At 45.2% G+C, this 12107-nt stretch overlaps 1 protein-coding gene across 3 annotated transcripts in view; it reads left to right on the plus strand.

Annotated features, from left to right (window-relative positions):
* The window catches only part of LOC134354118 (receptor-type tyrosine-protein phosphatase H-like), a 127906-nt gene extending 118505 nt beyond the window's left edge, over positions 1–9401 (plus strand). For all 3 annotated transcript variants that reach the window (XM_063062900.1, XM_063062901.1, XM_063062902.1), the window contains 2 exons: positions 977–1112; positions 6558–9401. In XM_063062900.1, coding sequence (XP_062918970.1) covers positions 977–1112; positions 6558–6698 — 277 coding nt within the window. In that variant the 3' untranslated portion in view covers positions 6699–9401. The remainder of the gene's footprint in view (positions 1–976; positions 1113–6557) is intronic.
* Positions 9402–12107: the final 2706 nt, after the last annotated feature.

The following is a 12107-nucleotide window of genomic DNA, read 5'->3' on the forward strand; positions in this document are numbered from 1 at the left end:
TCAGGTCAATGGTTTTATAATGCATTGTGCTAACTGGTACGCTACCATGATTAACATCAGGAGAGATACAGCTAGTCAGGCAAAGTGCTGGGGGAGAGAGGTTACTGAGTAACTGAGGGAAATGGATTATTATTAGGGTGAATAAAAAATTCGTAAGGAACACCTGATTTAATCAGAATTTTTTATGACTGATGATATTGCCATAAGATATATGAGCAGAATTAGGCCATTTGGCCCATCGAATCTTCTCCACCATTTCATCATGGCTGATCCATTTTCCCTCTCAGCCCCAATCTCCTGCCTTCTCCCGTAACCTTTCATGCCCTGATCAATCAAGAATCTATCAACCTCTGCCTTAAATATACTCAATGACTTGGCCTCCACAGCTACCTATGGCAATGAATTCCACAGATTCACCACACTCCGGCTAAAGAAATTCCTCATCTCCACTCTAAAAGGACACCACTCTATTCTGAGGCTGTGTCCTCTATCTTAGACTCTCCCACTATAGGAAACATCCTCCCTACATCCACTCCATCAAGGCCATCAAAACTAAGATAAGAAGATCAATATATCAACTGTGCTTAATTACTTACTGCCCATTAAGAGTGAAGGTCCTCCATCTCTGGAGGTGTTCAAGGCTTCCTTCATCATGTCAGTAACTTCCTCTCAGTTTTCACTGCTGTCAGTCATGTAAGTCCCAGATGGAAACTCAGGAATAGCATTACACTCAGCTTTTTCTGTAATAATTTTGTTAGACCAGTCAGGGTTGTTAGCCCTCAGCTGAACCCTCAAACCTGGAGGACCAGTGGACCACTCTTGGTTTGACCTGTACTCCTTGACCAATTTGGCATGGGTGACCCTACCAAGAGCTAAATCAAAGTTCTCTGGGTTATTGAGATACACAAGCCTCCAAAGCTTATGACAAGGGATTCCTCTTGGAGGAAATGTGTTTAATGTTCCTGTTTAATTTTAGTGCAGGTGTCGGGCGGACTGGCACTTTCATTGGCCTTGACTACCTAATGCAACGTGTGGAGAAGGAGTCATTGGTTGATGTTTATGGAATTGTCCGTAAAATGAGGATGAATCGGACGTGCATGGTGCAGACCGAGGTGAGGAGTTTCTACATTTTCATTCTTTGCCATTAATCATGATCAATTTGAGTGAATTTCTCTCCATTGACATGTTCCTGACTGTTACATAGGTGCAGAGCAAGACTGACAATGGAGTAGTATGATTAGATGCATTTAATTATTTATTATCTATTGCGATACAAAGTAGAATAAACTATTCTGGCCCTTTGAGCCATGCTACCCAGCAACTGCCGATTTAACCTTAGCTTAATCACAGGACAGTTTAAGATGACAAATTCACCTACCAGCTGGTATGTTGTTGGACCATGGGAGGAAACCGGAGCACCCGAAGGAAACCCATGCGGTCACGGGGAGAACATACGGGCTCGTTAGAGGCAGCGGCAGGAATTGAATCCGGGTCACTTGCACTGTAAAGCATTGCACAAACCGCTACGCTACTGTGGCGCACTGAGTCATGTCGGTAACATGCTGGGTAACTTACAATGTGGGAACAACGAGCCGAGACCCCTGAGACAATAAAAACATGTACACTTGAAAGCACGCATGAAAGAGTGGGGGGGGGGGAGGTGGGCAAGCCCAATCACTGAGCAATCGATCAGCCACATGCAATTGAAATCGGATTCTTGCTATCGATCCACTGAAATCGGGTCACCTTCCAACTCTCAAACCAGAGGGAGTATTCGATGGGACAGTGTGGAGGGAACTTCACTGTATTTTTAAAATGTGTTTTGGGATGTGGGCATTATTGGTAAGACTCAATATTCACTGCTCATTCATAATTGCCCTCAAGAAGACAGTGATCATAACAGGGACAATACCTGCTGTCTCATTTTTCGATGCTAGCATCAGTTCGAGGGCTGAGGTCAGAGACCACACTGTCCTGTTGAGTCTCGAGAAGATCAATCTGCTTCATGTCATTTCCTATCAAGGCCAACTCCTTTATACAGCTGATGTAGAACGGGTCACAGGAAAAGCCTTCCCTGTCTAGAGCGCAGAGGCTGTCGACCCTTCGGCCAACACCAAAGCTTCGGCAATTATGGGAAGGTTGCAATTTTTTTTTTGAGGACTGAGCATGTGCAATCCCTGCAGGCAAATGTTGGATGGCAGAGGCCCATCGTCAGCAAAGATTAAAGTAAATGTATTATTGCAGTATGTATATATCACCATACACAACCCTGAGATATGTTTTCTTGCGGGCATTCACAAAACAGAAAAACTCAATAGAATCAATGAAAGTCCACACCCAACAGGATGGACAAACAGCCAGTGTGCAAAAAGCAACAAACTGTGCAAACACAAAAAGGAAAAAAGTTAATAATAAATAACTGATCAATAAGTGCCACGTGCCAGTGAGGGTAAGAATAGGATGCTCTGGAGGATGAACAAGTGCTGAGGAACTGGTGTAGGGGGCAGGATTTCAGATTTCAGGATCATTGGGACCTCTTCTGGGGCAGGTGGGACCTGTACAAGAGAGACAGGTTACACTTGAACTACAAGGGGACCAATATCCTTTCAGGGAGGTTTGTTAGTGCTATTGGGGAGGCTTTAAACTAGATTTGCAGGGGGATGGGAATCAGAGTGCCAGAGCTGACAGCGGGGCTAGGGTGAAAATAAATGATGTTAAAAGTTCAAGCAAAGCCCCAAATAGAAAGGTTGTGAGTGGTGGTAAAAATCTTCTGAGGTGTACATATTTCAATGCTAGGAGTATTGCGGGGAAGGCAGGCGAGTTGAGGGCATGGATTGACACGTGGAATTATGACGTTATAGCAATTAGTGAAACTTGGCTACAGGAGAGGCAAGACTGGCAGCTTAATATTCCAGGGTTCTGATGTTTCAGATGTGATAGAGGCAGAGGAATGAAAGGTGGGGGAGGGCGGGTAGCATTGCTTGTCAGGGAAAATGTTACACCAGTGCTCAGGCAGGACAGATTAGAGGGCTTGTCTATTGAGTCCTTATGGGTGGAGTTGAGAAACAGGAAAGGTATGGCCACATTAGTGGGGTTGTATTATAGACCACCCAATAGTCGGCGAGTATTGGAGGAGCAAATCTGCAGAGAGATAGCAGGCAACTGCAGGAAACATAAAGTTGTGGTGGTAGGGGATTTTAATTTTCCACATATTGACTGGGACTCCCATACTGTTAGGGGTCTAGATGGGTTAGAGTTTGTAAAATGTGTTCAGGAAAGTTTTCTAAATCAATATATAGAGGTACCAACTAGAGAGGATGCAATATTAGTTCTCCTATTAGGAAACGAGTTAGGACAAGTGACGGAAGTGTGTGTAGGGGAACACTTCGGTTCCAGTGATCATAACACCATTAGTTTCAACTTGATCTTGCATAAAGATAGATCTTGTCCTAGGGTTGAGGTTCTAAACTGGAAGAAGGCCAAATTTGAAGAAATGAGAAAAGATCTAAAAAGCGTGGATTGGGACAGGTTGTTCTCTGGCAAGGATGTGATCGGTAAGTGGGAAGCCTTCAAAGGAGAAATTTTGAGAGTGCAGAGCTTGTATGTTCCTGTCAGGATTAAAGGCAAAGTGAATAGGAGTAAGGAACCTTGGTTCTCAAGGGATATTGCTACTCTGATGAAGAAGAAGAGAGTTGTATGAGATGCATAGGAAACAAGGAGTAAATAAGGTGCTTGAGGAGTATAAAAAGTGCAAGAAAATACTTAAGAAGGAAATCAGGAGGGCTGAAAGAAGACATGAGGTTGCCTTGGCAGTCAAAGTGAAGGATAATCCAAAGAGCTTTTACAGGTATATTAAGAGTAAAAGGATTGTAAGGGATAAAATTGGTCCTCTTGAAGATCAGAGTGGTCGGCTATGTGCGGAACCAAAAGAAATGGGGGAGATCTTAAATGGGTTCTTTGCGTTTGTATTTACTAAGGAAACTGGCAGGAAGTCTATGGAATTAAGGGAAACAAGTAGTGAGATCATGGAAACTGTACAGATTGAAAAGGAAGAGGTGCTTGCTATCTTGAGGAAAATTAAAGTGGATAAATCCCCAGGACCTGACAGGGTATTCCTTCGGACCTTGAAGCAGGCTAGTGTTGAAATTGCAGGGGCCCTGGCAGATATATTTAAAATGTCAGTATCTACGGGTGACGTGCTAGAGGATTGGAGAGTGGCTCATGTTGTTCCATTGTTTAAAAAAGGATCGAAAAGTAATCCAGAAAATTATAGTCTGGTAAATTTGAGGTCGGTAGTGCATAAGTTATTGGAGGGAGTACTAAGAGACAGAATCTACAAGCATTTGGATAGACAGGGACTTATTAGGGGAGTCAACATGGCTTTGTGCATGGTAGGTCGTGTTTGACCAATCTATTGGAGTTTTTTAAGGAGGTTACCAGGAAAGTGGATGAAAGGAAGGCAGTGGATGTTGTCTACATGGACTTCAGTAAGGCCTTTGACAAGGTCCCGCATGGGAGGTTAGTTAGGAAAATTCAGTCACTAGGTATACATGGAGAGGTGGTAAATTGGATTAGACATTGGCTCAATGGAAGAAGCCAAAGAATGGTAGTAGAGGATTGCTTCTCAGAGTGGAGGCCTGTGACCAGTGGTGTGCCACAGGGATCAGTGCTGGGTCTATTGTTATTTGTCATCTATATCAATGATCTGGATGATAATGTGGTAAATTGGATCAGCAAATTTGCTGATGATACCAAGATTGGAAACACGAGGAATTCTGCAGATGCTGGAAATTCAAGCAACACACATCAAAGTTGCTGGTGAATGCAGCATCTCTTGGAAGAGGTACAGTCGACATTTCGGGCCGAGACCCTTCGTCAGGACCAACTGAAGGAAGAGCTAGTAAGAGATTTGAAAGTGGGAGGGGGAGGGGGAGATCCAAAATGATAGGAGAGGACAGGAGGGGAGGGATGGAGCCAAGAGCTGGATATGTGATTGGCAAAAGTGATATGAGGGGATCATGGGACAGGAGGCCCAGGGAGAAGCAAAAGGGGGAGGGGGGAAAACCCAGAGGATGGGCAAGGGGTATAGTCAGAGGGACAGAGGGAGAAAAAGGAGAGAGAGAGAAAGAATGTGTGTATATAAATAAATAACAGATGGGGTATGAGGGGGAGGTGGGGCATTAGCGGAAGTTAGAGAAGTCAATGTTCATGCCATCAGGTTGGAGGCTACCCAGACGGAATATAAGGTGTTGTTCCTCCAATCTGAGTGTGGCTTCATCTTTACAGTAGAGGAGGCGTGGATAGACATATCAGAATGGGAATGGGATGTGGAATTAAAATGTGTGGCCACTGGGAAATCCCGCTTTCTCTGGCGGACAGAGCGCAGGTGTTCAGCAAAATGATCTCCCAGTCTGCGTCGGGTCTCGCCAATATATGGAAGGCCACATCGGGAGCACCGGACGCAGTATATCACCCCAGCCGACTCACAGATGAAGTGTCGCCTCACCTGGAAGGACTGTCTACGGCCCTGACTGGTGGTAAGGGAGGAAGTGGGACCCTCCCTCATTGCACTTTGGAAGGACAAACCAAGGTAGAACAGAGGGATCTGGGAATACAGATACAAAATTCCCTAAAAGTGGCATCACAGGTAGATAGGGTCGTAAAGAGAGCTTTTGGTACGTTGGCCTTTATTAATCAAAGTATTGAGTATAAGAGCTGGAATGTTTTGTTGAGGTATAAGGCATTGGTGAGGAATAATCTGGAGTATTGTGTTCAGTTTTGGTCACCAAATTACAGGAAGGATATTAATAAGGTTGAAAGAGTGCAGAGAAGGTTTACAAGGATGTTGCTGGGACTTGAGCAACTCAGTTACAGAGAAAGGTTGACTAGGTTAGGACTTTATTCCCTGGAATATAGAAGAATGAGGGGAGATTTGATAGAGGTATATAAAATTATGATGGGTATAGATAAAGTGAATGCAAGCAGGGTTTTTCCACTGAGGCAAGGGGAGAAAAAAACCAGAGGACATGGGTTAAGGGTGAGGGGGGAAAAGTTTAAAGGGAACAATAGTGGGGGCTTCTTCACACAGAGGGTGGTGGCAGTGTGGAATGAGCTGCCAGATGAGGTGGTAAAATACGGGTTCTTTTTTAACATTTAAGAATAAATTGGACAGATACATGGATGGGAGGTGTATGGAGGGATATGGTCCATGTGCAGGTCAGTGGGACTAGGCAGAAAATGGTTCGGCACAGCCAGGAAGGGCAAAAAGGCCTGTTTCTGCACTGTCATTTTTCTATGGTTTCTAAGTAGAGAGAACATGAGATGAAGAGTCCCTGAAAGTGAGTCCAGAAGTTGTAGGAATAGTTCAGTGATGGGATGACTGAAGTTGAGTGAAGTTATCCCCACTGGTTCAAGACTCTGATGGTTGAGGGGTAATAACTGTTCTCCCTTCATCTTCTCCGATTAATAACTGTACGCTTTACTTTCAATATTAATGTCTGTATCATCTCATCCTGAGTAACACTTGTGTCTCATCTTCCGTTTTTTTGTTTTTTCAGTCTCAGTATATCTTCCTGCACCAGTGCATTCTGGACTCAATACAACAGAAAGACGTCAGTGAACCCATCTATGAGAATCAAACAGACCTCATCTACGAGAACGCCAGTGCCATCAAAGCTGCGTATAATCACAACCAGTAGTCAGAGCTACAGCACTATTGCCTGCAGTTTTGTTGCTGTAGATACAGGGTGCACTCTGTCTGTGATCATGGCTGTGGCTGTGCCTTTTTCAATATTCTACCATCCCTGATCATATGAAGACTGGACTGATGTCAGCAGAGTATTGTCTCCTTTCCGACCTTTTATAGTCACTGGTGCACTTTAACTGCACAGAGTCCAGCTCACCATCTATCTTTGGTCCGCTGTCTGCTCCAGTGCATCCATGTCCGTCGCAGTGTTTGCATGTTTCCTTGCATATATCAAACTGCCCCATTCTCTCTACATATTACACTGTTTCTGTCTCTCTCACACTATTTTCACCAACATCTCTACATTTGTCTTGCTTCCTCCAAACGTCACTCAATATTCACATTGATCCCTCGTCCGTCCTACTGGTAGTTTCCGCCCATCTCTACCACCATTTCTGTGTTCCTCTGGGTCCACAGGGAGAAAAAAAAACACAAGCCGGGGACTAATCAGCCCTGGCTGGGTCGCCTGGGCGAGAGCGTCTGATGTTGAAAGACCTGATGACCCCAGGTTACATCACTGAAGATGTGTCCCAGCGTGTTCTGGGATGTACAGTATCTCAGTGTCAAACCATTTACCTCCACCACCCCCCCCCCCACTGTCTCAGACTCTGTTTCATGGTCTGCAACATTGGCTGAGCAATTGCCTGCAGCTCACCTCCAGTCCATTGTCTCCATTTCTGACCCGCTGTCTGTGACTCCAGCTCTGACCTACTTTCTGTCTGAGTCTTTGCTGCTGTCTCCAGGCACGCTTTTGAGAAGCACCTTGCTTCCCCCCCCCGCTATCTGCTTGTCCTTAGATCCTACAGACTCCAGGTTTGCGCAAAGTTTCTCCAGGAGTGGCCGAGAATTATTTCCCTCTGAGGAACAGACTCCTAATTTCCAGGTGAGGGAATGTCCAGATAATCTGCAGTTTACGACAGGGACATCAGGCACACACTTGCCCACAGACTACTGGCCCCACCTTAAATGAGGCTGGACACAGCAAGGCCACAGCTGGGCACTGTGGTTGGCCAGACAGAAGAGAGTGCAGCAGGACTATTTAATTGCCTGATACTACAATGCACTGAAGAAAGGCTGATGGCGTTCTGAAGTCAAGTAATGGGGGCTACGACACACAGAGGGATCCTCCAAAAGGAAGCAATACCCTTCAAATCAAAACTGGAATAAGTACTATCACTAGAATTTAGTGATGGTGGGGATGCTGTGCATCATGAGTTATACACACAGCCCATCATGAATGAGAAGAAGAGTGGCAGATAATTAAACAGCCTAGCAATAAGACCAAAAGACCATAAGATATAGGAGCAGAATTCGGCCTTGTTGCCCATTGACTTTCCTCTGCCATTTCATCATGGCTGATTCATTTTCCCTCTCAGCCCCAATCTCCTGCTTTCTCCCTGTTTCAAGAATCTATTAACCTCTTTAATCTTTTAAAGACTTGGCCTCCACAGCTGCCTATGCCAAAAATTCCACAGATTCACCACTCTCTGGCTAAAGAAATTCCTCCTCATCTCACTTCTAAAAGGACACCCTCTATCCTGAGGCAGTGCCCCCTGGTCCTAGACTCCTCCTCTCTACTCCCACTCTGTCAATACGATATGTGTGTTCGCAATAACTGGTCTAAAATACCCTAGCCCCTCGTTGCCCTGGATTCTAAATCCATGCCCAGGGTTCTGCTATTTATCAGCACACGAGGTCGCATATTTCTGGTGTGGCAAGTGGGAAAGTCACACACAGGAGAGTGTGTGAGTATGCACACGTGTAACGCAGTAATATTGTTCACACTGCAGTCAACTGTGGGGCTTTGTGGGGCTTAATACTATGACTTCTTTTGAGACCATTTCCAATAAGAATGTAACAGGAGCAAGAAAAGGCTTGCGCCGTCATTCAATACCATTAGAACCAATCTGACCTTGGTCTCACTCTACTTTCTTACCTGCTCTCTGTTACCTTTGACCCTCCAAGTCCGTCCCAACCTTGAATATACACTTAGCCTCCAAAACTCTCGACAGTACAGAATTTCACGATGCACAACTCGCTGAGAGAAGAATTCCTTTCCTTCCTCATCCCTATCTCCAATAATCAGCCCCATATTCTGAAAAACTGCACCGGTTCTAAACTGCCCCATCCCATGAAGACAGAATATCTCAGCGCGTACCCTGTCAACCTCTTCCGAATATTATATACCTCAGGGGTCACCTCTTATTTGAATAACCTTTAATACTCCATTCAATAATTGTACATAAAACAATTCCTTTTCCATGGAATACATTGTCCTATCGAAAGTTCTTGGTCACATCTATACTGACCATTCTCACTCAAACCAACAAGTGCCAATAATCAATTAGCATTTAAATGTAGTGGTTATATAATTTTTGTATGATACCGATTAAAGCACTGTTTCTAATTTACTAAGGGAGTCTGCATTTAGGACTAAGATCTGTGGTTTCACACTGCTGTGGCCACTGACTCGATGCGTGTGGCCCAGACACGCACTCCATCTTGTTCTGTCTCGGATCACCTCTTGTACAAGAGCCACTTCTTGCAAAGGCTGGAGGTCACAGAAAACGCTGGAACTGGGAGAGAAACAGGGATTAACTTTCAGGTTGATGGACCTTGATCCGAATTCTATTCAGATTTATAATTATTCAAAGCAATAAAGATTAAATTTATTTGTTGTATATCAAGCTCTTGCTGTTGATGAGAGAATTTGGGTGAAAAAAATACAAGAGTTGGGAGCCTCTTCGAGAGGGTGTGTGTACGAAGAACATCTCCATAGCCCGTTATGCCACAGTGTTCAGGGCAACAATGAAGGTCCTCCATCTCTGATGGTGTTCAGGGCTTCCTTCATCATGTCAGTAGCTTGGTTTTCACTATCAGTCATGCAAGTCCTGGGTGGAGACTCAGATGTGGAAGGAATACTCATTGCTGTTTCCTTAACAGTTTTTCATTTGGACCAGTCAGGGTTGTTAGCCCTGAGCTGAACCCCCGAACCTGGAGGACCGGCGGACAACTCTTAGTCTGGCCTCTACCCTTTGACCCGTTTGTCATAGGTGACCCTACCAAGAGCCAAAGCATTAAAGCTCTGACTCCAGCCAACATAGTTCTCCAGGCTAATGAGGCACGAAAGCCTCCAAACCGCGACAAGGCTGTGGTCCTGTTTGTGGGGGGGGGGGGGAGGAGTTCAAAGAACATACAGCACAGTAACAGGCCCTTTGTCCCACAAAATCTGTGCCATCGATGCTGCTAATTTAATCTGCACATGGTCAATATGCCTCCATTCGCTGCCATATAAAAGTGAGTAATTGAGACAAGGTATTGGTGCATGTTAGTGAGTGTGTGTGCATACGTGCGCGCACGCCTTGCGCAAGAAATCTGAGGATCAGTCTCCACATCCTGTCCAGCTACCTGTCCTGTGCAGCTGAGGTAATCTCAGAGCCGGTCAGTTTGATGTCCTATTCCTCCGCCTGCACAGTAGCCTCTTTGATACCTTCCCCATCCCATTAAAGTTCACACTCTCTTCAAAGGCTTCCCAATCAATGCCCCTCTCAACTCCAGCCTCCTTCCCCAGCACTGCTCCTCAAAGACCCACTCCCTACTCCGTGGACTATCCCTCTCACTCAAATACCCTTATGCCCCATCCTACCAAACAGCTCCCTCTTCGACACCACTCACTGCCATCAACTTAATTCTCCCCTCCACAATGCTCCAAGCATGTCATTCCTCTACTCCCCCAGTGCCCCTCCCCATGATTTGCATTTCCCGTTTAGACTCCTATGCATTTCCCTCTCTATTGTTTATGGCTTTAAGGCTGTTCAAAGACTATATGACACAGAAACACAATTAGTCCATTCAGCCCATCATTCTACTACGGCTGATTTATAATCCCTGTCAGCCCTATTCTCCTGTCTTGTCTCCACAACCTTTGATGCCCTTACGAATCAAGAATCTATCGACCTCCAGTGACCTGTCCTCGACAGCTATCTGTGACAATGAATTCCACAGATCCACCACCCCCTGGCTGAAGAAATTCCTCCTCATCTTCAAAGTTCAAAGTATATTTATTAACAAGGTGTGTATACATTATGCAACCTTGAGATTCATCTTCAACAGGTAGCCCGGAAACAAAGAAACCCAAAAGAACCCATTAAAAAAGACCGTCAAACACCCAATGTGTGGGGAAAAAAGACACAAATCAGGCGAACAATAAACACAAGCAAGTAGTGCTCTGTACTGAAGTTCACAGAGAGAGTACGTCCCCAGACCCTTAGTTCAGTGCAGTGCAGAGCAGCGAGCTGTAAAGGCCAGTCCGTCACCTCAGACCTTTTCAATATGGCCTGGTGTCTGAATTGTTGCCCAAACATTGGGTTCAGCCCTGCTGACAAACTCCAGGGGAGGAGAAGCTGCTATGGCTCAGGGTAAATCATAACAAGACATTTCTATTGTATTTTATGGTTCAATCTGCTGAACTGATGCAGTCTCCTCCTGGGTGTTACCTGGATTCCTATCCTTGAATTTGTGCCATATTTATATCCTCCCTTTGATGCATGAATCTGATCTAAGTGGGAGTAATGTAGGTTTAATCTGAGTAAGTAAGTCTAGTTCCTGGCTTTCACGTGCGGCTTAGCTACTAAGCCCTGCTGAACCATTACTTCTGGCAGGAGAAGGGGCAAAAGCAGGTTACTGGCGCTTTAAAGCCAACTGCTCCAGACAGATGGTGGCTCTTCAGCCATGGCTGGCAGCTCTTCTAGGAGGAGGAAATCTCTAATCTCAAACCTCCGCTGCATTGTGGCTATACCCACTCCTGGGGAAGGCTTCAAGAGTAAACCCCCGAGGGAAAAATCCAGAGCTGAAGTCCTTGAGGCAGTCCTACGTTGAGTTCAACGCTGACTGGCAGCTCCTGTGACGCTGGTGGTGCCAAACTGTATCAGTCTCTGTCATTCCTTTGAATTCATCGACGTTGTGAAGAGGGGGAGCCTGCTGCACGGGAAGCAGCTTGCTCCCCATATCGTACTGCCCTGGCTTTCGTACTAGCCTGCACGTAGACAGCTAGGACACAACATCCATGGTCAACCCTGACCCAGTCGTGGGCCTCAAGGTGTAGTGGTGTGATGAGGCATATTACTTTGTACAGTTTTACCACGTTGAAAGCATCACATCAATGGGAAGGTTGTTAAAGCAAGAGAATACAGTTTCCCCTGCCATCCGAAGGTACAGCATTCCTATGAAACAGTTCGTAAGCCGAAATGTCATAAAGAGAAGAAGCAATTACCATTTATTTATATGGGAAAATTTTGTGAGCGTTCGCAGACCCAAAAATAACCTACCAAATCATGCCAAATAACACATAAAACCTAAAATA

This window comes from Mobula hypostoma, chromosome 11, assembly GCF_963921235.1.
Source record: "Mobula hypostoma chromosome 11, sMobHyp1.1, whole genome shotgun sequence".
Lineage (NCBI taxonomy): Eukaryota > Metazoa > Chordata > Chondrichthyes > Myliobatiformes > Myliobatidae > Mobula > Mobula hypostoma.